This window comes from Excalfactoria chinensis, chromosome 2, assembly GCF_039878825.1.
Source record: "Excalfactoria chinensis isolate bCotChi1 chromosome 2, bCotChi1.hap2, whole genome shotgun sequence".
NCBI classification, from domain to species: domain Eukaryota; kingdom Metazoa; phylum Chordata; class Aves; order Galliformes; family Phasianidae; genus Excalfactoria; species Excalfactoria chinensis.
In genome coordinates this window covers 124,708,425-124,735,085 of record NC_092826.1, presented here as the reverse complement: position 1 = coordinate 124,735,085, position 26,661 = coordinate 124,708,425, and the positions used below count along the sequence as shown (strand labels likewise).

The following is a 26,661-nucleotide window of genomic DNA, read 5'->3' as shown; positions in this document are numbered from 1 at the left end:
ATTTTCACTGGAAAGTTCAAATGCTCCTAGTTGACAGGACAGAACCCAAATGTTCCTCTTCCTTGCCTTACACCATTCTGCTGCCTGGCCCAGAGAAGCTTCTACTCCCTCCTTAAACAACTTAGAGACTCTCTTGCCATGTTTAGAGCTGAGTGGTTTTGTGTATTATTTCTTACTAGATGACAGGGACACTTTTTTTGCAAGAATAATTAAATGTTCTGAAGAGACACCTACCCAACCTGTGTGCATATATAACCTGCTGAAGAAGCAAACGTTTTTATCTGGATTTATTAGGTCACATTAAAATCACATTTTTCTATTAGCTCCATACATAGGCCATAAATTTCCTATTCATTTAACTTATTACAGTATTTCTGGGTCACTATACATCCTCCACCCCAAAAAAAAGACATAATTAAATCAAATAGAGCTTTCCTAATGTTTAAGTGTGAAGAATATTGCTGTACAGCCACATCCCAAGAGTTTAAGAAAAACAAAGTTTCCTGATGACGGCCAACTTAAAATTCAATATATTTCAATTGCACTTTCTAGTCTTACTTACTCCTTACTTTCAGTAACTTTAGGAAATGATAACAAATACTTAAGCATATCCATTTTATTTTATAAGGTAACTCAAGTGTAACTGTAACACTTTTCCTTTAAGAGATCTTAGGAAACAACCTCAATTAATATTAAAACAACATCAAAACCACATTTAAAAACAAGCCCAAGATCTACTTCAGTAACAATAATAGTAAAAACAGATATTTCAAATGACAGGAATTGAAAAGTCGTGCCAAAAAGCCTTCAAAATGAAAATATATCTTATGAAAGCTTTTACTTGAGCCCCGCTGCCACCTTTTTTTAAGTATCTGTCAGAAAAGCACACAACTGAGTAGTGCCAATTTTAAGTTCTGTCCCAGCATGTCAAACGCTTAATTACAAGCTCAGAATCCATGCTCATTTCACAAATCTTTTGCTGAGATTCCGATTTCAGATGCCTAACTAATTTTGATCTCAGTGAAAACCTTCTAGCATTGCATATTCAAAATATTTAGGTATGTAATATTCATTAACGTTCAGAGTAACAGATCTCGAGTTCCAGAGCCTTAACTAAAAACAGTCTGTCTGTCATCCCAATGACAGTGAACAGGTAACTGTTTCACCATTAGCTAATAAAAGCTGTTGCCAACACAGAATTCTAAAACTAGCAAAAAAGTTGAACAAAGTAATCTAAAATTAGCACAGGAAACCAAGAAGATAAATACCATAGCAGTACATTATCCTTCTAACTATACTGTTGCCTTTACCACTACTGTTTATCTGTCTAAAACTGGGTTCCCAAGCACTTTCATAGAAAAGAAATCCCATCACCTTCCAGAGTGAACTTTAAAGCCTTGCTTTTATAATCTTTTACATCACAATACAATAACAACCGAAGCCTTTTACAGTAACGATCCTCCCTACCTCTCAAAAGCAGAAGGCTGAGAGCTAATACATGCAGAACAGGCTCTGGATAATCGATGCTAGAGGAGCAGCAGAGCAGTAGCAGCCAGGATGCCACTGAGAAGTCCAGATGCAGTGTCAGCCCAGTCCCAAAAGAGAGCTCTGTGACATCATCACCATCTCCTAGCTCTGGTCCAATCTCTGAGTAACATGTCCTTATGCATTCTTTTCCTAAAGAGTCCATTGTATTCCACTAAGGAAATTTTATGTCAGTTTAAACTTTAATTCACTCCTAATGCAGTGAACACCATTTTTTAGCATGGAAAAACATTTCTTTGTTGAAACAATAGTTTTCCTATTAGGGTCACTCCGGGACGCATCCTAAGGATACGCCTCAATCCATTTCAACTGTGAGCTGTCACTGGAAGGTAAATCCCCACCTCCACCTCCCTGAAGTACAACTTGCCATATATTGGGGCAGATAAATTTGTATTCATCTCATTATTAACCCTGGGGGAAGACAGAAATTTACCCTGCAGTCAGATCATCGAGCTGATGAAAGGCATGCTAAGGTTCTACATTTACCATAAACAAAACCACAGGTGAAAAAACAAGCCCACATTGGGAAAAGCACAGCCCCCTCCTTGCTGCAGAGGTCTGGATTACAGGGAACTGCACCCCAGGTTCCACCACCAGCACATCTGCTGGCTGATCCCAAAACTCAGCCCTATGCCACCCTGAAAGGTGAAGCCGAAGGTGTGCGTAAGACCAGAACTGTTACTATTTGCTATGGGGAAAGATTAAGTACTGTTTTAAACTCTTAGCCTAAATGCCTCATTAAAGCATTCCATACACCTCTATTTTAACCCTGACCCTTGTTTCCTGCAAAGATAACAAAACTTGCAGAGAAGATGAGACTGCTTAAGATACCACAGTTTCTTTAACCTTGAAAACACTGTTTTAGAGATTGCTGGAGCTAACACGGTAATATTCACTACACTGTTTGACCCATTCCTTGAAAAGACAGAGGAAAAAAGGTGCCCACACTAACTGCTAGAGATCCCTCCCCCAGCAGCTGACAGCCAACCTCATCGCTGGCACTCTGAATCAAGTGACAATTTCTACTAAAAATAATAGTAATAAACTGGTTATCTGTGAAGAAAAGGCTCCATTCCACAGCGCTTTACTACAGAATTTCACCTAAATCTGCATTTATCAATACTTGCTCTTCAATTAAAGAATAAGTACATATGAACAATTCTCATTGGTTCTTCATTTGGCAGCACAACAAATAGTTCATTTCTGAAGCAGCTCTGGCTTGCATCCCACTGGTCCACTAAGTAAGCCAACAGCTTTAATCATCTTATCTTGCATGCTATGGCATTAATGAGTCTCTTACTCCTCTCTAAAGACATTTTATACAGAAAGGAAAAAATGTCATAAATATTTATCTAAGGCTTTCTCTAATTTTTTTCCAGGTTCCCACTGTAGTTCCTTATATTGCATTTACTAGTAAAATAACTAGTAAACATGTAATACAGATTATATGGTAATATATGTATTTGTTAGTAAAATATTTTAGTATTGCTTAGGTAACATTACTGCCTTTTCTAGTAAAAAATACATATACAAAATCTTGCAAATATCTGTGAAAGGACCTAAACGTTTTTATGTAAACATTTCCAGCAAAATGCATAAGCCTAAATATATAATATTATACCATCCATATTCTTAGACATTAATACCATGAAAACAGAGCTGCTGACACCAGTAACGCTAAGAGTAAGAAAAGCTGGCATGTGGTGTTTTTATAGACTTGGGGGATCCCAACGCTGACCCAGGGGATGGGAAGAGGGCCTGAAGGATGACATAAAACTACTGCATTGTTAGCTGGCCTTTTCCCAAGCAGCTGCATGAAAGAAGCCTTGGTGAAAAGTCGACACAAAGAATGCTGTTACACAGCATTCCTCATCAGCAGCCAGTGGAATCAGATTTCAAAGCAACAACTCGCACACCAAGCTGAGGCTTCTTCGGCTCAGAGAGAAATGGAGACAAAGATTACTGTAAGAGAACTATTTAAACATCCAAAAAATATATCCGATGAATAATGTGCTTTGAAAAAAAAAAGAAGAAAAAAGAAAAGGAACAAGTGAGCTCTTTTCCTAATGTATTAAACGTGCTTTTACACTTTGTCCAACTAAGCCAGTACAGAGAACAGATACTGCTACAAATAGCTTAGCTGCTCTTTCAGTAGCCTTCTTACACGTGAGACATCAATCAATAAGCAATTCCCACATACACCACAGTTTTTTCCTCATTTTCCAAACTTTTCACGTTCAGTTATGTATTTTAAGCCACAGTGATGCCCCTCAATGAACACTACTACCAACTGTAGCATGGGCTTCTGTTCATAATCATATTCAAAGACAAAAGTTAAAGTTTCAGCTCAATCCTATTTTTTGACTTGCAGTAAAAAATAACAAAACTCTGAATTTCTGTAACTGCAGACAGTGACCACAGACCTTTTAACGTTTATGTAAGTAGTTCCACAGGGTCCAGGTACAGAGAAGATCCTTTTCCACCACCAAACATTAAGCAGCCAAAACATTACAATGTAATATTTACATATTCAAAGCTTACATTTAAAGTTTCTGGCAGTCACCTTGAGTAGAACCATACAAGTTTCCATCACTATTAACAAATGAATGAAATCAAATTTGCAGCTAAATAGAGCCACCTCTTAATAATCCTCAGCACATAAGATCAGTTGGCAATAAACCACATCGCAGGCCTCAGTGCAGGCTGCATGCTATGAAATGCAATTGTATTGTTTCCAAGACCCATGAAAGTGCAGAAGCTGAACAATCATTTTCACACAGTGTGAAGAAACCCAACAAACACGTGTTCAGCTCTCAGCTGCTCCTGTTCTGTGTTAGTCTCTGGCAGTGGAAAGCCCTGAAAGGACAATGAAGCAACCTAAGGTTCTGGATTCGGCTCAAATCCAGACCAAATTCTCTGGACCCACCACCAGCAGGAGAAGCCAGGGCCAGCAGGCCAAGAACAGGCAGCTAGTCCAGTTACAGTTGCCTCGGATAACTGAAATTCCCCTATCCCACTCAATCCCTAATTACCCAAAAGGTCAAGAGTTAACAAAGACTGTAAAAATAGTTAACACCTCAAAAATTTACATTGCCCATGTATTCTGTTTTCAGAGCAGATACAGAAAATCAAGTATCCAATGTGAAGAATATTCTTCAGGCAAAAGCCTTGTTAAAATTAATACTTGTGTTCCAATTTGAGGTTCTGTCCCAGATTCAAGGTAGTGTGAATTGCTAGCTAGTGTGTTTCACAATTATTGAGAGAAAAATCTGTACCAAAAAATGGTGACCTGTAATCACATTAGCAGTCTATGCTACAGAACACTAAATCATACTGTTATCATTTGGCAGCTTAGATAGATACAAATTTGCTTCTCTGAAACTTCACACAGGGTTCTGGTAAGGATTATGTGTCATTTGGAAGAGGAAGAGAAGCAGAAAGGGGTCGTACTTCCATACAAGGAATACCCTATCAGTCTGAGCTCCCCTGAAAGGAGACAGAAAAAGAATATGACAAGGGTCTATAAAACCACAAGTGGTACTGAAAATAAAATAACTGGTCTTTGTCACTTCCCTTGACTTAGCAACTGCCACGTGCCATCAAATAAAGCTGTGATTTAAAGGACTCACAATCTGCATACTACTGTTATACATCATACTGATCAGCTGTGAAATGTCTTGCTACAGACATTAACACTCTAAAAGAAATGGACAAATTAAGTATGTAACAGACACACTTACAACACACTTAACAGGACATGCTGTGTTCTTTGAAAACACAAAAAGTACCATCACTGGTTCAAGAAGTCCCAAAGCATAAGTGTGGGCTGGGAACATATTCTGAGGAAGCATACAAGAAATTTCCCAAGAACTAAGTTCGTAGTGATAAAGAGATTGGGATCCTCTTCTCTTACTACCACACACTGACACTTCCAATTTATGTAGAAGATATAGGACCGAACTGCATCAGGAATGCTGCATTTGTGGTATTACTGAAAACTGTAATTCCTTATTTACCATAAATGAGGCTGGAAAACACGTTACTCCCTTAGCAACTGTACCAATAAGCACAACTAAAGAATATTAGATATCTCTGAACAGAAATATAAAACCTAAAAAGGAAATTTCAAGATGCAATGATCTCCAAAAACTCAAAGAACCTGTAACATAAGTAAAAGAGAGAGAGAAAGAGAAAGAATATGCACAAAAAAACCCTCAAGTCACAGAGAAGGAAGAGTGGACCAAAATAAAAGAAGAAAAAAAAAGACAAATGCACCACATACAACTACCACTATTCTTACTAACACCTAAAAATAACACCGGTTTGACTCGTGGACTATTTTGTCATAGATGGATAGACAGACAGATAGATGAATAGATATTATAGTGCTCCAGAGTTCTTAAAGACAAGATAATACCACTAGATAAGAGCCGTAAGCTTAGGCTTCTTTCAGGGACAGCTGTACAGCTGACTTAAGACAGCTTACATACAGGCTGCTGCTAAAAGAATGGTCCTGGTCGTTGCCTGACATCAGCATTGTCAGCTGGTTCAGGGAACTGATTTAATTTAGCTGAAAATGAGCACAGGAAACAAAATAGTAAACACCGATGCCACCATAAAGGAGGAGGCAGTAACGCACTGTAAGGTTCCTACCTGCAATAACAATGTCTTACTGTTGATTAAGAAAATCTTGGAACCCGAGAGTAAAAAGCTCAGCAGACAAAACATTAAGATTCCAAACGTAAAAGAAAATACAGCACCTTCAGCATCCAAAACAAAACACGTTTCTTCACATGAGTAAAAAGCAAATATCCAGAAGACTGTTAAATAAATAAATAAAATAATAAATAAATAAAAAAGCTATAACACCAGCAGACCATGTATGAGTAATCTGCACACTACAACAAAAACTGCACTGCCTTTCTGGTCAGTGCTGGTGGAAGAGAGCTTTAAAAATCAAGTTTTAACCTGAGATGCCCAGGACATGTCCTCCTATAGTACTACCCTGCCTCTAAAATTCGTCTGGCACAATCCCTTATATTAAGCAACATTTTGGAAGGAAAGCTTCAGATTAGCAGTGTAGGTTTCCATGACATAACACCAGCTGGAGTTCACTTTTCCAAGGTTCACATCCTTCTGTAAACCTGTTACTAAAAGTACAGTTGGTCCATAAAGTAAGATTTACTGTATTCAGCCCCACAGACATCTATTACTGAGGGAGATTTCCAAACAGTAAAACACAAATTCTCAAGACTTCTCTGCTATCGGCTTTTCACTGATATAAATTGCTGGTCATGAAAATTAAAGAAGGGACAATACCATTTGTCCAGTGTAACACCTTTGCTATTGAAACTTCAGTAACTTCAATCAGATAAGGCAATTCACTTTCAGACAGAAATTCATAACTACAAAGAATACAATTGCAAGAGAGAATCAAAAGGATGCTCAGATATTTGATGCACGCTGTCAAAATACACTCTCAATACTTCCTGAAAAGAAAATTCTTCAAAATTACCATACAGAATAGCAAGGCATTCCCAAACACTACTTTAAGAACAAAAGCGGAAAACCCTTCAGCTACCTCACACTTCAGTTGCCATTCTGAAGAAATTAATTCAACGATGCTGCATATTAACCTGTCTGAGAGGCTTAGTTCTAAGGCTAAAGTACTGCACTGGCACTTATTATGGTAGTTTCACTGACACACTAACTTAACACAATCTCCTAACGCTCACGAACGACACAAAATTCACTAAGATGTTTGAGATAAGCAGACACTAGAACAATGAACACCAGAATGCATGCTATATATTATTGTCAAAGCATACTGATTAGAAAGGGAAAGAGGAGACCAGCCCAAATACAAGCAGGCTCTGGCTCATGCAACTCAACTGTACAGGGAATATCAATGCCACATCAACTACATCAATGCTAAACTGAGAATAAGACAAAACTTAGGCAGAATACTATGTATTCAGCACAAAATTAACACAGAACACAATTAACACCGACTGTCCAAATGATATCTTCAATCCTGATCATCCTTTCTCCTCTCACAAGAGAAAGGTCACAGTATCAAAATGAATGGGCTATTTACAAATAGACAATGGACCAGAATTTAGAAGTATCTATTATAGATAGAAGATGACAATCCAAAGTGTCTGGAAAGTTTATTGAAAGATTTCATCCACATCACCCAACCATTAGCAAAAAAAACAGCCAAAGCATGATATCCCCTGGAGATTTCTTTTAGCAGTTCTATTTGGAAGGAGCAGAACTGATGATAACCTGAACAATACAATTAGGAAGATGCAAGGGGCAGGTAATTGCTACTACAACTTTTCAGCTCTAGCTTCTTTGTTACAGAATACACTAGTAAACCAAACATGAAAGAGCTATCTTTGAAAATGCACCAACGCATTCAGACATAAAAATTAACCTTCTCCCATGAATGATGCACTTTGAACAGCCTTCTACAAATGTTCAAACTCCAACTAAATATATATAAAATTTATCTGTTTCCCTTGTAAAATCTTGCATTAAAATGCAGTTTCTCCTTTATTGTAACTTTTACCTACAGGCAAATCTAAGAATAATGATTGATGTTCTCAAACTTAAATCCATCCTAATCTGGACAACTGCAAGTTACTGTAAAATAGTTATCACTTCCCAAGTCAGCCAGTGTGATAAGCCAGCTGCTTGTTTCCAGTTGTTATTGGGATCCCTACATATTCTTTTCACAGTCTTATTTCCCTTATACAAAATAAGAGAGTTCACAAATAGTAAGAATAAAACTTACCCCCATTATCTGTTCTCTTTAAAGCACCATCCTTATGAGGGCATAATTCACATCTCTGGGAAAAAAAAAAAAGCAAAAATAAAATAAAAAAAATGGAATGATCACAGAAGCATTACAAAAGAAACCATACAAATCAAATCTATTCGGTGTCAGTAAAGAAGTTACCACTCCATAAAAGCGAATGGGCATATTTTTCCTTAGCCCTTACTGTTGTATTAATGCTAGTTTGTCACAAACAAAGCCTTTTCCTTTGGATCTTGAAACCACAATGTATTTAAACTATTCACAATTCTACCTCCAAGTTCTAATCCCTGGATTCCACACCATGGAATTCTGGATACACGTCACCAAGAATGGGGTAGACTTGACAAGAAAGTTGGGTACAGTCCAAAGACTCCCTATTTTATGCCCTTTTTCTTCAATCTTTGTACTCACCAAAACAGTCAATCACAAAGATGTGCCACGGATATAATTATTGCAGAGAACAGTATAAGAAAGAACTGACTTCATAGTCTCTGCTGACTCACGCTTATTCCAACAAGCCAAAAACAACTTCGTTTTCTCTTTCATGAACTGGTCAAAAATTAACTCGATGATCTCTAGAGGTCCCTTCCAACCCCTAAAATTCTGTGATTCTGTGTGATTCTGTGATTCTGTAACTCATCCCCAAAATTCCCAAAGACCGCACCTCTTGAAACATGCAGTTGGGCATCCTTTTCTTGTGACATATCAGGATCACAGCAGTGCAATCCTTCTGCTACAACTGTTTCCATCAACTTCCTAACATCAAACTTAGCAATAAGTTTCCCAAAGTCAAGTCAATCAATTTCATATCAGACTATAGAAATTGAACAGGTTTGACACACATTCCATTTAACTGGTCCAAATGATGTGAAAAGGAGCACAGTTATTGCATCATTTTATTGCAAACTTTATTTATTACTAACGACCCAAAGCATACCAGTCTTACAAGCTTTTTAAGAAACCAAGTAACAGATCTGCAGATGCATCCTTTTATCACGCCCTTCAACTGGAGACAGACATCTAGCATCAGTACAGATCCTCTCTGTTTCCTGAGCTGCACTGTTCTCTGTTATCAGCTGTTAAGTCAGCAGAAAAAGGAGCCTACGATGTTCTAAGCACCTCAAAAACAGTTTGTGCAGACCTGGGGAACTCCTGAAACTAATACAGATGAAGCATATCTTCAGGACTATGTAACCTGTAACAAAACTGGTATTAGCAGCAAAGAGGTTTTCTCAAAGGGTAAAACAGAAACGTTCCTGAATCATTTTTGCTCAGTACATTGGTACAGCCAGACGCACACAAGGAAAAGAATCTTTAGGATTCCTCCTTCCTATCTTTTGCGCTTCACTTACTCTTCCCTCACATCAACCCATGAAAATGATCAGCAATTTATTAAAAGGTAATATTAAGTTTATAGTGAAATTCAAAGGTCAAAGTGTCTGAAAACTCCAAACTGTTCTGTAAGCTGCCTCCAGACCTGGAGCACTATACCACTTCTTTTTCAAGTCAAGGTTATAATTACTTTCTTGCAACTGAAATGAATGACTGGTTCAGTCCCTGTCCATGTCAGAGGGTTGAAACTAGATGATCTTTAGGGTCTCTTCCAACCTAAGCCCTTCTATGACTCCATTATTCCTTTTCAACAAAATCTTATATATGCAGTACACGTGCTGTATTTTAACACTTCAGCTCTCCAAGCACTACATGCAAGCTGCTGAGATACTCAAGTAGCTGCAGGTTAATTTTAATGAATTCCATATACACTGGATTGGACTCTCAAAGCAAGAAGCCTGGTACGTATTGACAATAACACTTTGAGACTGCCTCTGTAAGAAAAGAAAGAAGGGTGGTCGTGGTGGGCAACTCCCTCCTTAGAGGAACTGAGGGCCCCATATGAAGACCGGACCCAAGCCATTGGGAAGTGTGCTGCCATCCTGGGGTCTGGGTCAGGGACATAACCAGGAAACTCCCAAAGCTGGTAAGGTACACTGATTATTTTCCACAGTCATAGTTCAGGTGGGCAATGACAAAATTGTTCAGAGAAGCCTACAAACTATGAAAAGAGACTTCAGGGATTTAGGGCATTTAGTTCAAGGAGCAGGAGCTCAAGTGATCTTTTGTTCTATACCTTCAGGGGCAGTGAGAGACACAGAGTGGGCTTGGAAAGCACAAATAATGAATAACTGGCTCAGAGGCTGGTGTCAAGGCAGAAACTTTGGGTTCTTTGATCATGGGGCATTTTACTCAGTCCCTGGCCTGTCATCCATCCATGGAACCCACCTATCTCAAAGGGTGCAACAAATCCTAGCATAGGAGCTAGCGGGACTCATCAAAAGAGCTTTAAATTAGCTATGATGGGGGGACAAAACAGGGCTCACAAGAGATGAGCCTAGGGGAACAATGCTTGAACTGGGGGTGAGACAGATGACTCAGCTAAAGTGCATCTACACCAAGGAACACAGCATGAACAACAAGCAGGGGGAGCCAGAAGCGAGTGTCCAGCAGGCTATGACCTAGCTGCTATTACCGGTGGGTGATAATGGTGGGATCACTCCCATCACTGGATTGCTGTGATGGATGGCTACAAGGTCTTCAGATGGGATAGACAGGAAGGAAGGATGGTAGTGTGGCCCTTTAAATTAAAGACTGTTTTGATGTTGAAGAGCTTAGGGTTGGGAATGATAAAGTTGTGTGTCTGAGGGTAAGGATCAGGGGGAAAGCCTGTAGTGGTGACATCTTGATGGGGGTCTGCTGAAAGACATTGAGGCCCTGGAACGTGTCCAGAGAAAGACAACAAAACTAGTGAGGGGTCTGGAGCACAAGTCTTGTGAGGAGCGGCTCAGGGAGCTGGGACTGTTTAGCCTGGAGAAGAGGAGGCTCATGGGAGACCTCATTGCACTCTACAACTTCCAGAAGGGAGGTTGTGATGAGGAGGGGTTCGGCCTCTTCTCCCAGGCAACAAACAGGACCCAAGGAAATGGCCGCAAGTCGGGCCAGAGGAAGTTTAGATTAGACATAAGGAAAAACTTTTTCTCTCAGAGAGTGGTCAGGTTGCACTGCAATGGCTGCCCAGGGAGGTGGTGGAGTCACTGTCCCTGGCAGCGTTCAAGAGGCGTCTGGATGAGGAGCTACAAGATATGGTTTAGTGGCTTGTGGCAGCAATGCTAATGGGAGGACGGTTGGACTAGATGATTTTGTAGGTCCTTTCCAACCTTGTGACTGTGATTCTGTAACAGTGCAATAAAGTTTGTTTCCAACCCAAAGCTCCAAGCCCATACAGCTTAAGGGCAGTGAGCTGAGATTACGTATCTAGCACAGAGACAACTGAAGCTATTAACATAGTTTACCTTGCCCCACCTCCAGAAGCCTATGAAAATTTGTCATATATTTTCACTAGCAGCAAAACCAGTTTAGGAGGTTCCCTTCTTCTTCCCTCCACCACTCCCTTATTAATCTCCCTTTCCATCACTCCCACAGCTGCTAAAATCTGCAAGGCTGCCCTTTAAACCAGATCAGTGAAGTGGAATGATATAAACTTTTAATATTTTTAATTTAGGTCATGTTTCTGACGCAATTTACAGCATAATCCCACAGTCAGTTACAACAGCAAAACAGAAGGCAGGAAATGGCAGCACTGCAGCATAAATGAGAATGAACAAACTTCTTGAACAAACTTTACATAAGAATAATAGAATAAAAAATTAAAAACAATCACAGGATACTGAGTGGCAAGGAACGGAACCAGTCATTTATGTGTAAGAGTTCAGTATGATCCTTAGTCTCTTCAGAGCTCAGTTTCAACTCATTTCCTTTTGTCTCATATCCCCATAGGGCTCAGGTCCGTTATATCTCCCCTCATTATCCCTCTGTAGCCATAGCTGCAACCAGTCAGAAAAGAATAAAGACATGAGACAGCAAACCGAACTGGAGGAGGGACCTTTGACAACGAAAGAAAACTGAAGTGTTGGGAATTGTGCAGAGTATTCTGCCGCTAGCAGGAAGCAGAACGCCTGCACTCAGCTCTCAAGGAGTTGGATGTTGTATAACGATATGTAGCATTTCTGGTGCTCTGAATTCTGGCTACCACCTGCAGTATAGTAGCATCATAAATAGCTAATATACCCACAGTGACCCTCTGCCCTTGTCGCTCTAGGTTATTAATCTAACTGGTTCCCGGCCTACACACTCTCACATGTTACCTCCTCACTTTCAACACATAACTTGCAGCAGAACCAGTGCCCTTGGCTAGTGGGCCCCACATGCCTCATTCCCACCTGGTTGAGCCAAGTAAAGTAGCAGATCATTTTTCCATTAAATTTTTAACTAATATTTTCCTACTAGTTCTAAAATCTTAAAGCAATACGTTAGATAGAGCAACCATTTCAGATGGATCTCGTGTCGCAGACCTTTCTTTGCCTGACCCTTCAACATGAAGTCTCTGAAATTATATATAGTTTGGATATAAGGAGAAAGGTGATGAAGCACTGGAACAGGTTGCCGGGAGAAGTGGTGGATGCTCTGTCCCTGGAGACATCCTAGGTCAGTCTGGATGGGGCTCTGAGCAACCTGATGCAGCTGTAGGTTCATTGCAGGGGAGTTGGACTAGTTGGCCTTTAAGGGTCCCATCCAATACAAATGATTTTATGCTTCTATGTTTCAAAAAAAGTGATAGCTTCAGGTGAGAATTTGTGAAGTGGCTCAAAAATAAATAAATAAATAAATAAATAAATAAATAATCCTGGGTACTTTCAAAATGCACATGTTGTTACAAAGGATTTTGCAGGAGAAAGGAAATAAAATAGCATCCGTATGTATATATATATATTTCAAAAGTCCAGTTACTTTTAATTTCTTATTTGAATGTCTTCATCCAACACCATGTCTCCTTTCACTTATGGCCAGACCTTAATGTCGAAGTGAACAACAGCTGAATCTCTCTACTAAAGGCCACATCTGCATACAACTCACACAACAGAATAAAGCTTCAATCTCTGTGACAGCTGAAGGCAAAAAGGTTCTGTATGGATGGCCGGATGACCTAAAATATTCAAGCACCAACAACGGTGAGGCTCTCTTCTCCAGCTGTGGGTCTCAGCCCTGGCAAAGGATTTCTGAGATCCGTTGTTCATGGAACTACTAAATCAACTGGGGAAAAAAAAGAAAAACACCACTAGCAAAAACAGGGCAAACTCCAAAGACTAATCAATAATTCAGATAAACATCAGGTGTGACCATGCAAATAGGAATACCAGAAAGGCTGACTGTGATGCAAAGAACAGCCACATCCTTTACTGTGTACACAGCAGGGCATGAGTGCATGTGGTTCTGTAGGTACAACCAACTGATTCAGATTTGAAGAAGAGAAGTGAAAAAAGGAGCATTACGGGCTAACAGAATGCAACATGCAGACCTCATGTTCACCTTTGGTGGAACAGACTAAGTTCATGGATATAGCTTCTGTATTAAACAAGTAAAAAATAATCATGAAACAAATAACAGTAAAATAAACAGAATAAAAAATGAAAGTGATCACTATAGACAAATGGCAGGAGAACTAAAGACAGAAAGAGCAAAACAATACAAGCAAAGCAAGAGCTACATAGACTCAGCTTCCTATGCTGAATTAGTCAAGAGTACAACTTGACTCCGCTGCATCAGGGTCACAAGTTTTCTCCCTCACTTCAGATATATTCATCGTTCCACTTTAACCAGAAATAACAACTACCAAATCCAGGAGTAGATATTACACAAATTAATTACTGGAGTCTTTTTAGTTACCTTAATTACACCAATGTTTCAACCAGGAAAAAAAATAAAAATAAAAATAAAAAAGGAGAAACTGTTTTAATCCAACAGACCAGCTTATACATGTTGAAACAAAAAGGCATACATAGGAGACAGAGTAGATAAATCAGAACAAGAATAAAAAAGAAAGAATAGTAGAAATACAGTCTTGTTCTTCTTTAAGGGTTCTATTAACCTGAAACAAGTTTTCATAAGGCATAATGTGGAGAGATCCATTTTATATTTTACTTGCTATAGGAAAAAACAAACAAAACATAACAAAATATGCAAGAAATTTACTGAATTGTAATCCATGGTAGGCCAGTGGAGCCATTCACCTGAGTAATGACTGTCCAAGCAAGCCAAGTCCTACAGGACTGAATTCCCAGCATTCCCAGCACTGCAATAATGCAATAAATAGTGTGTCTCAGTATGACCCGTTAACCTAAATAACGCAAAAGATCTACAGCAGCTAAAATAGACTACAGTTCCTAGCTGTTAGCTGAGAAATTAGGCTGCAGTTCCAGCTGACTTCAATTCAGATTCACTTTAAGCTAACATAATTGCTGACTTCTGCCAGAAGAAGATCACTGGCCACCCCCTGCTGTGTACTTTCTACTGTCTCCCTTGCTCTTGGAAGAGCAATCATTCGACCATATGGAAATCCCTGATCAGCAAGCTAAAAATAAAATACTTTTTTTCCCCTGCTTAGTTTTCAGACAGATCAATTCTTTGAGTCATCTCTCCATAAGGCCATATGAACAACGATGCCAAATAACAAACATACAGGAATAAAGACAGAGAGTAGAACAAGAATACAACCACACTCTACTAGTAAACACAAATTTCTTGGGCCAATGTTTTTCCCACGCATACCTACACTGCAAATTTTAAACTAGCATCAGCCATGTGCAGACTGATTTGCTTACAGGCCTAATTTCCATCTCAAAACACGCTGTGTCCTATATGTGTTTCCTTGTATTCCTTTTTTAAACTTTTCTTTCAATATCTCTCCTCCTCATAATGTTTTGGTCCATTTCTTTGATAGAAAAAAAAAAAAAAAAAAAATGTTAAAAAACCAACACAAACACCTTGAAATTAAAGCACCCAGTATAAGAAAAAGTGCAGATTCCCCCTTAAAAACAAACAAAAAATAATAATAATTAGGGATAAGGCAAGTATGGCTTCCTCTATGAACAGACACCATACTCTGAAAAGACCCACATAAAAATAATCAAGCAATAATCAAACAACAGACGATTATACTTAAGAGAAAACCTAACTCAAACTCAGCTAATCCAGAGGACACGTGCCTCACAGCCCAAAGAGAAGTCAAGTTTTCCAAGATTAAACAATCAGAAGAAGAAGAATAAATAAATAAATAAATAAATAAACAAAAAAAAAAAAAAATAGAGATATTTGCAGTGGGGCAAACCAGCATCCTAGAAATTCGTATTTTGGCATATCAATAGATGAGACATCCCAGGTGGTTAGTACAAAAACAGACCCAGTGACAGGATGTGTACCAGACTGACCACGTCTACATCTGCTGGTAATAACCTACCCCAGGCCTCAGAATCCAGTGAAATTTCATTTTTCCATTCACCCCATTCAGACAATCCAACATGAAACAAAACTGACATTGCTAACATAGTAGCCTTGCAAGCTCCCGAAACCTCCACAAATCCAGCCCACTCCAATTCACAGGCATTCCCAAGGGCTGCTGAAATTATTGAACTTAGATCAAACTCAGCCTACCTTTTTACTCTGATGTTTTATTAATATTTTTGATCATTCTTCCTTCAAACTAATTAGGTACTTTCAAACCTCCCATTAGAGATTACTTCTGATTTTTCAAACCCTTGCTTACTAGTACTCACTAAAGTCAAAATTTCTTTTTATCAGTGTTCTTTTTCATTGTTCAGTAGAGCAAAAAGGATTAATTATACATAACCTCTTTTTCAAAAGCATCTATGGGAACATATAGCCCAGCCAACATTGCTACCTATGTAACACAGACAGTCAGTACTGTTATCTACATAACTTACAATATTTATGCTATCTATATAATATATCTGACAGACATGTAACCAAATCCACATTTCTTTATTTATCAGTTTCTAAACTACAGCTCGATGGTAAGATACCTTATCAATAGTCTCAACCTGCAGTATTTCAGAATTATGACCTTACTTGTAAACCCACAGTGTCCACCTCCTATATTTTTATCTTAAATGTCTCTATAAATAATAGCTTTCAACCATACAACTATTTTAAGCAAAAGTCAGCAAGCAGCTAACTACGCAATTTTTCAAACCAAGATATCTAAAAAGAGGCAAACAAAAACTACTTAAGTTCCAGTGTTTCTAACCCATGATTCATATCAGGCTCCAGTATTTATATGCTGCAGCGAAGAACCAACAGAAACCAAAAGATCTTCTTCTACTACCACAGGGAAAGCATTCAAGAATCCCCAGCTGGCTGACACCACTAATAGAGCAAACGAACGCATACTGTCACACTTCTCTTCCCAAGTGCTATGTTCTGCAACTTGACAACCTAAGAAATTAAGTCATCTCCCTCTTCAAATAATCATTTCTCGATGCTGACAAATTTGCCAAATCTCTGCCCCATTTCTATTCAGTCAAATGTCCCAGGAGGAGGAGGAAACTTTCTTTTTTTAAGCAGACAGTTGACAGGTAAGAGAAAAACAGACTGACTACCTGAAGTATTTGGGGCTTTATACCTGGATAAATTACAGAGACTCAATCTAGTTTGCTTTACCAAGAGATCAGATAAAGATATATGCAGATTCGGTTAGCTCTGTCAAAGACATCTACTACAGGCAATAAATTTACTGAATATGACAAGAAGATTAGAGGCACTCAACATGCAAATCAGCATTCTTCCAAGACCATCCACTCAGTATACAGTACAGGTGACAGTCAGTCATACTTTAACTCAATACACATAAGGTAGAGATAACACACAGCACAACTGACCATTAGCACATATTGAGATGTGGCTACTCCAACCTCGGAAGTCCCAAGTCACGAATTTCCCAGTACATACTTAAGACTACCAAGTCCTGATGTCACAGGAACACAAACTGTAAGCATACACAAAATATAAAACGCACACATTTATTCTTATTGGAAAGCATCAGACGACTATGACAAATACCTATCATATTTGGCTGGATTTCCTATCAGCCACACAAGCTTTTGCTACCAGGCTGAAAGTATCCCAATTCAATCAACAGCCAAAGAAATACGAGTTTGCATTGGTTCTCTTCAGTGTCTTCCTGGAACATGTAAGAGCTGGACCCTAAAAATTCCAATGTACAAAATCCTAATGCATGTTTTATGACCCCTGGCAGTTGAGAAGCACTGTATAGAATACCTCTACCTGTGATTTAACCAAGTTTTATCAATTAAGGAAGTGAAACTGGTGATCACAAAACATCTGTGTAAGCACTGGGCATTTCCAATGACAGAAAATGTTTTGCTTTAGGCTCTATTCTCATTTTAGTTACTCATTCTACCACAGGATATTTTGATTATTTCATGGGTATCCGACATTTTTGCTTGCCTGGGTCACCCACACTCAGCAGACAGGAGTTGTCTTGGGCCACAGATAAAATCTACAATATAGTTAATGTATGTAAGTAGCAAAACTTTCTTGTGTATTTTTTTAATTAAAATATAAAAAACAGAAACAAAAACAAAACTGGTGGGATACTTGACCCCATTTTTATGAAATCAATGCATCGATGTCTGGTTCAACTGAAGTGGTTGCAATTATTAGTAAGTTCTCGAGGCACTTGCCAGAGATTTTTGACGTAATATTACCCTTCATCTTTGATAGTTACTGTTCACAAACACATGTGCTGCCAAAAAGTGATTGCATGAATAAGGCGTGACTGTGAAGTGAAGGATATTTTTCTCTCGTAAGATGGGGCTCATAAAAGTCTGGTAAAGAGACACGACCAAATTTTCTTGAGATGAATGTCTGATTGCAACTCCATGCCTTCCACCTGAAAACTCACAGGTAATGTACTTGCATTGATTGAAAACAGAATCACAAATATACCAAAATACTGATTTATATTTTTTTTAAATCTTTAAACTTACTCTCAAATTTCTTCATTGAAGCAGACAGCAAGGCTGCACATGCTTTACTGTTCACAGGACCGTGTTTAGCCAACACACCAAAACGCATGAAATTATTTGCCATACCTTGGGCTTGCCATCACTTATTTCAAATGCTGTTATGGTTCGAAACATAGCACAGGTAAGCTGATTTTCACCTTGAGGACTCACATTTAATTCATTCAAATGAACAGATAAATCTACCAAAAAATGCTAAATGTGAGAGCCACTTTTAATCTTCATGCCCTGGCACAAGTTTTCCTCTTGATTCCAAAGAGGCCCATATCTCATTTTGCAAATCATAAAGTCTTTGTAGTATTTTACCCCAACTTAGCCATCTTCCTTCAGAAAAGATGACCCCATGATCAGCATCTGTACTTCTTAGCGACTCCTGGAATTAGTGATGATTCAATCCCTTGGACTTTATGAAATTCACAACTGTGATGACCACTTGCATGACATTATCCATTTTTAAAGCTTTCACATATAAATTTTCTTGATGTCCAATGCAGTGATATTTCATCAAACTTGAAATGCTAACAGTAACTGCATCATCTTCTACTAATTTTATACATCCCTGTTTTTTACCAGCCACTGCTAGGGTGCCACCAGTAGCTACACCAGGTACATTTACAAAGGTTAAAGAAAATCGCTTTTATGTATATTTTTTTTACTGCTTCAAGCAAATGAGTAGATTTTTGTGTCTTTAAACAACACCAAAGAAGCCATTTCTTCAGAGACACTGCATTTGTTATCAATACCTCTAAGGAAAATGGCAAGTTAAGAGTGTACAGAAACCATCGTTATCTTCTGTCAACAGTACTACTAACAGCAATAACCAGACAACACAGGATCCTGAGCAACTTTGTCTTTCTCTGAGACACAGTGCAATGAAGTTAAAGGTCTGTCATACTTACTTATATGAAAAAAATCTGAACATGAAACACTGTTCTCTCCTACTTGGGACATTCAAGGCAAACAACAGTCACTGGTCTAGCAGACAAGAAACACACATCACTCAATCCATATGGGCTCAGAATAAAAGCAGAAATGTCAAGTGCTAGGCCTATGTATTTTTAGATGGGCAGCTTACTCCACTTAGCCAACTATGAACAAAAATTCACTGGCTTCTAAATGGAGAGGAAGTGTGGGGATATTAGAAGTAGTTTCCCACACTTATTAAGAAAAAACCTCTGGTAATTTGTATTTTACTGTCACTCCTCTTATTCAGAAGTTTATTGTTCACTATTGTGTAAAAAACACAAGTGACAAACAAAAGTAAGTAAACTTTTCTGTTCTGTGCTCAAGACTAAAGCAATTTTTCTACTACTTGTCAGTATACTACTAAAGTACTTGTAATTACAGTCCAATAAAATTGCCTTTTAATATTAATTATGGATACATAAAACAGAGCATTCATTCCAAAATTTCTTTAATTATTATTTCAAGGCGTACCTTCAGAAATAACACAGTAAATGAATCCTGGAATTAACTATTCGGCTGCCAGTATTTCAGATAGAAGAAAAAAAAGTGAAAGCAGCAAGTCATTACAAACCACCTTCTTCTTCTGAAATTTAGTTCCCCCTGTTGTGACCGTATTTATCAATATACATTCCATTTAACAGGTACAGGTCCATCACATTAAAAAATACTCTCATCACAGGCCAAGATCCCATTCCTGCAGCAGCAACTTGTTGTGCCAGAGCTGTCAGAGACCTGATTACAAACCTACATGCTTTTCCAAAGTCTGCATTCCCATTTCCTCCTCCTTCGCTTCCTCCTGCTTGCAAAATGCAAGCAATGCTACGTGCATGTTTATTTTATATTACTTAAATGCTGGGGGGAAGCGAGGGTTGAATCATGGATACATCATACAACCCTTATGAGCAGCTCTTCAATAATAAACTTGCAGACACGTGATGAAAGCTTTAAAAGAAAAAAAAGGAAAGGAATCTAGAAAGGCAAACTACAACCATTGCTATATAACAGATTAAAATAAAATTATTCTCAACTGCTCAGACTTTAGATCATCTGTGCAGCAGATGCAGGAACGGCTCAGGTCTGGCAGGACTTGCAGCAGAAACCTATCCCTACAACAGCACAATGTACCTGAATTTGCATTGGAAGTAAACATTGCAGCTGTGTTTCTGCAGCTTGGAACCCCTAACTGTGAGGTACTGTATGATCTGAACTGACTGCACAGTCCGTATTTCTCCACAACAAATTCCAAGAAGTACATGGAAGTGCCGAGACTCCAGTAACCCTCCACTCAGCTGACATCCAGATGAACACTACTCAAATGTGGCTAATTCCACAGGGAGTCACAGGCCCCTCCACTCATTCCCAGAACTCAAATCCAGGTGGCTAGCAGGGTGAGTCACAGCATCACACAAACGTCAGGACCCTGTTCCAGGCCAGTGTTGCACTTGACTTCATAAACCAACCCATAAAGGAGAACAATACAGAAATGCCAAATGGAAAAAAAAAAAAAAAAACATCATCTTTAACAAGCTTAAGCAATTTCAACCAAGTACAAACATTTTTTCCAGATCCAATGACGTGTTTATAATATGCATATTCCAGAGGAAAAAAATAAAAATAAAAATAAAAAATCAACATTGTATTACTTCACTTGCTCAGCTGTAAACAATCCAATTCCCATGTATGATATGAACTGTGCTTCCCGGAATTCCAAACCACCAACATCTCCTTGTCTCTCTGAATCAAGTTGCATCCACAAGGACCCATGCAGCTAAAAGCCTGACCACACGAAAGCCAACTGTGCAAATGTCAGATGACTCTGTGCTGCCTGGTATCTCTTTCACATGGACTGACTATTCCAGCTCCCTCATGATAAGCAGAAGGAAGAATAGCCTGTAGTAAAACACACTGCCTATTTCTACCCCTATAAATACCATAATTAAATCATTCTTTAAATAAGATTATCATGAAAAACATCTTGAACATAAGAGTGTGATGGGGAGAAAAAGTTTTTTTCCGAACAGTTGTGCTACACATTCTAAACTTGACTTCTCTAGGTTCTCTTTGGATAGCTGCACTATCATGCTCTGAAGAACTTATACACATCCATCAGCTCCCCAACCCAGGACCTAAAGCCTTTCACATATTACTTCATAAGCACACATCCTCTCATGGACCCTAAAACTATTTTTTTCCTACAGCAACTCATATCTGCACAGTTTTTTTATTCAAAAGTTCTAAAGACATTAAAAATGCCCCCTATGCAGTGCTCTAACAGTCAACGCTGACATCAGCAAAACTGAAAGCAATTGCCACCTATCTTGAAGGGAGTCAACACGAGTCAGTTAGATAAGCCAGCTCACTAAGGAAAAACAGGAGCTTTTCAAGCAATACTATAAAAAAAATAAATAAATAGAATTTTTTAAAAATTATATTTCTTGTAAAAAAATGCATACTGGAATTATTTCTTACTTCATCTAATTCTTATACACAGTGTATGCATGATTGTAAGTCAAACAATTAGCAGACATCTCAACATGTCCATTAACAAGCCTAAGTTTACCAAAATTGCAGTTTCTCTCACGCACACAGAAATGTGGCTCCAGCAGAGCTGAGACGAGAGAGGGCTTTCAGCCACCACAATCTGCTTTCCAACAAACAGCTGACCATCTAAAACCCACAATACTGGCAACAACGTCACTATCAAAAACACAGAAGTCAATCAGCCAGGAGGCTTGCACAGCCTACACAGCAGCAACCAGTTCCATTGACAAGCAGTGTATACCAGGTTAGCTGGGGAAAAAAAAAATTAAAAAATAAAAGAGAAGAAAAAGAAAGCAATCATCGTAATGACTGAAAGTATACAGGAAACTGATTTCTAATCTGCTGTTAAGCTCTCTGGTGATCCACCTAAGCTACACGCTCTTGAGCTAGCCTGCTTCGTTCACTTGTTAGAGCAAGTCTAACGTTAGTGCAAGCAACTAACACTTCTCTGTTTTGACTGCAGCATAAAACAAACAATAAGAAATCTTTTGAGCACATCAGCATGGAAACAGCTGCCTTGAGTTCAAGTCCTGGGTCATCTTAATGATTCAGAGTAAGCAGAAGCACATTCAATGCGACACAGTTAATCCGATTCTGGTTTTATTTCTGGACAAAAATGCAAACAGAAAAATTAAGCTTCAGACTCCTATAACGATGACGAAGGGGCTGCTTCTGTAAGTAAGTGTGGTACACCTTCTGTGTCTGATAAATGATAATGTTCTGCTTTCCTACCAAAGCCAGATTTTCAGTTCAGTTTCTGCACATTAAGAACTTCACCAAGACAACTCGGAGACAAGCGCTGTGTTTGTAATTCACCAGCATACACGTAGTTCTTAAAGCTTTAACTATTATAAAGCTGTTTTACCCCTACCCCAAACATGGGGTCATTTAAGAACCACTTAATCCTATGCTGTAGGACAAGTAAGAGAGATTTCTTCTTTTCTTTAAAAAACAAATCAGTAAACAGCTTTTTGAACTGTACAGTACCCAGACACAAAGTGGAAACACAAACTGAATACACAAGGGAGAGAACTCAGTTAAGCTTCTTGCTTAACAAGTTCCATCAGCAAAGAAAAGTGGTGTAATGCCCATCAAATAAACTATCAGGCAGCAGTAAAATAATGCTTATTTCAGAAGTCAGTGTGATTCTCCTTCATACAGTGGGTCAGGAGAAGACAGGAATATCTACATCCTAAATCCTGATGAGAATTTCCTGTCATGACCCAGAAAATCCTTCCTTCCAGCCACCATCTCTCTTCCCCCCTCTACAATTTTCCTTCTGTGGTTAAACTGAAAATATCAAATTCAGCAACATGAAAAAAAAAACAAAAAAAACCTTCCTCTTAAAACTTCATATTGCTGAAGATCTTGCTGGGAAAAGGAAAAAAAAGAAAATGACCTTTCATTATAAAGGGTGGTGGTTTTGATTTTCTGTTGACAAATATTTGGAGAGCACATTGATTCCAATCTGTTCTTGCTTCCACCAACAGATCTGCTCTGAAGGAGTAGGAAACACATTCTAGCGCATTAGGAAATGACTAGATGTGAGATGGGACGAAGTAGAAGAACAAGATGTTCAACTCTGCGCCAAAAATTCACACCCTGGGAAGTGTTCCTAACGTTTTTATAGAGCATTATATTAGAAAATACGCTACAGCAAGCAGTTCACGTAAACACCCTGCCAGCCACTGATGGAACTAAAAACTCAGTTTCACACTCATTGTTTGTCTTTAGCTTTGAAAACTAAAAATCGTTCACACTGACCCAAGGCACTGAACCATCCCTTGATTTTTACAGAAAGAATTTATTTTTAAAAGATTAAAAAAAAAAAAAAAACAACTTTGTCTTTCAAAATATCCTCATTTTAGCTTTAGCTGGAATACAAACTAGAAGTGGTGATGAGCATGATTCTCTCTTACTAAAAGTGCTTGACATCATGGCAGCTTGAGTTAATAACATACTGGTGAAGAACAGAGTAGAACTGCATGCAATCACAAAAAAAGATGGCTGTAATTGATTTCTTGGTTGGCTTTTTTTGCTCATAAGGATTACCCGAGTCCCCAGTACTTACCATTAATAAATAAGAGGACAGAAGAACAATTCTTTATTTAGAAGCATTGTATGACAAAAGCCAATTCAAAGTAAGCACTAGATTCTGAAATTTAGAACAATAACCATAAAAGTAATAAGCAGACAAAAACACACAAGACCCCCCCACAGATAAGAACCACACAAACAGTTGTTTGAAGAAAAAAAGAAAGAACAATTAAAGATTGCTTTTAAAAAAAAAAAAAAAAAGATATTTCTGAATAGCAACTAAATGAAACTATGACAGAAAACAGCTATTTTCTACTGTTACTGAGATGCCTCAGCAAACATTGCCCACGCCACCCTTATAAGCAGCAACACGAAACAAATAAAGCACGTACCACTCTGGCCGCTCTTTCCTGAGATTCACACTTTCTGCAGAACCAAGGTCCAGTGGGTACTTGAACAATTCCATAGCAAGCTGTTTGGAACAAGATACAACATTTCAGCAAATCTGCAGTATCGCTACAGCACAACGCTACGCTTTGTTGCGAATTTCATATGAATGCATCTCACATTAATAACCCAAACTCACATCTCTGCACTGCACATCAAGTTCTACCACAATGGTACTTGACGTCAAGAACCATCACCTTCCACTTAGATTTATGAAAAAACGCTTGGTTCAATTAATTTTTAAGTAACATGATAATTCAGAAGCAGTTCAATACCTTTAATATGCGATATGTTTTGCTATTTATTTAGCAGCAGAACAGGTAAAAATCCTCACAATTATAAGCATTCATCTGTAGCACAGATTTTTCTTAACAGAAAACCAAAAGCAACTCACAAAGTTTGAGTTTGCCGTAACACATTCATACGCTCAGTTACAACCATGTTTTCTTACACTTTATGAATAACATAACCCATTTTAAGTAGGAATTCCATAGTAAACTTAACAATGACAAAAAGTTGGCTTTTTTGCCCTGAAAATTCATATGAAGCTTTAAACACAAACCAATTTGAGCACCATGACTCATGCTGTAACTGTAGGCAGGCTACAACATCAACCCTTAGGAAAGGGATTTCTTGAGACGCGCACATTTCTCTGCCAGAATACCATCAATATTCTTATAGTACATTGATACAACAGTCTGATAAGAAATTCCAAAGAAAAAGAGTTTAGCATCTTGGTGGTGCTGTTTACATCCAAAATGCACAGAGCAAAAAACGTTAAGAACTCCTGACAGAACGATGGTACCACAATTTGCTTACAGCACTTACGTCCCTATATCTGCATGGTTTTAATGACTATTAACAACCCTTACAGCCACAAACGTTTCTCAAAAACCGCAATCATGAATCTGAACCTTGTGTTTTTAATGCCCCAATTGCCAGTTAGGATATTTTATTTAAATTTTTAAAAATCTGGGGGGGTGAAAATCACATAGCTTAAATTAATTGTAAAGTTGAGATCATATTGCTATCTTCTAGCATGCATCCAAAAACACTGCTGGTTTTGTGCTAGCCTGTATAAACAAATAACAACAAACTAATGCAGCAACAGTACGTAAAACAGCTTTCCTTCCACAACACATCTATCCCTTCCACAAGGCACCTTTCCTTCTACAAAGAAGTGTAAATGAAACTATTTCCTATACTGTACATACACTTAGTCATACTAAGATCAGTTGTCAGATTTTCAGATCCATTATCCAAGCACTGACAGACCAAACTACCTTGCTAACCCTCTTTCACTGTACAAGAAAGCTTTTTAACATGAGAGAAAACATCTTGCTTTAGTTGCATTGGTATTAGCTACAGACAGGAGGGGGGGATACTGAATTCCTCTATAAATTCAGCAGGAGACTTCAAACATGCAATCACACATTTAAATTACCAGAAGGCAGTGCAGAGTAAGAAACTAACTGCAGGATGCAACTCAAGAGACGGGGCTGCCAACGAGACCCGAAGGCAACACAAGCTGGGCAAAGACCAAAGCTGAAGTACTTTGTACCTCCAGAGTCTAACAGAGTTGCACCACAGTCTTGCACACTGATACACTGTGATGTTATATCCTGAGTTTCTTGTCTTCCTCTGGTTTATTTTCCTCCTACTGCACAAAGGAAAATGCACTGACGAATTTTGTACTTCTCAACTTGCCAATGGCTTAATGCTGGCAAAGGTGGCTCCTCTGAACTAATTAAAACTAACTATAATCATTTAAAAATGCAGTGAAGAATATCGCATTGGGAATTCTTACATATGATTTTCAAACAAGAAGCGCCAGCTTTTACCTTGACAGCTACTGCTCCTACTGCAGAAAGACTACAAAAAGAACATTTAGAATCAACATGTTTCTTCTACCATCTTCACACGACACATCAAATTAAAAACAGAAAACTAACAATACATCAAAACACACAGTTCTCCTTTTCTTACTACCTCTACAACAGCATCTGGATTCAGAAGCAGGACAGTGCATGCCTCCTTCCATATTCAAATTCAGATTTGGACCTGAACTTAAAGAAGTGTAATACGCACCTGACTTAATTCTCTCTCTCTATGAGGAATACTTCCTAAACCAGACCTTTCTTGTTACCTTTTCAGCTACATGAGTACTGGCAGCACACAACCCCTGTTATCCTCAGGTTTGCTCACTGAAATCATTAGTGAGACTAAACCTAAAGGAAGATGCTAAACATAATACAATAGCAGTAGGTGGTCCAGATATGACTTCTTAAACTATTCATGTTCTGGTGTTCTTTTTCATGATCCTGTTTCCACAAAAGCAATTAATTAACC

The 26,661-nt window shown here is 38.4% G+C and overlaps 1 protein-coding gene across 5 annotated transcripts in view; it reads right to left on the bottom strand.

The window, feature by feature from the left end:
• The window catches only part of MLLT10 (MLLT10 histone lysine methyltransferase DOT1L cofactor), a 121,497-nt gene that overhangs the window by 85,798 nt on the left and 9,038 nt on the right, over positions 1-26,661 (bottom strand). For 4 of the 5 annotated variants that reach the window (XM_072330362.1, XM_072330361.1, XM_072330365.1 and 1 more), the window contains exons 3-4: positions 24,258-24,337; positions 8,345-8,399 (exon numbers count right to left, since the gene is read on the bottom strand). In XM_072330362.1, coding sequence (XP_072186463.1) covers positions 8,345-8,399; positions 24,258-24,337 — 135 coding nt within the window. Of the gene's footprint in view, positions 1-8,344; positions 8,400-24,257; positions 24,338-26,661 lie in introns of those variants that run through there. The other variant, XM_072330363.1, reaches the window with a different exon arrangement.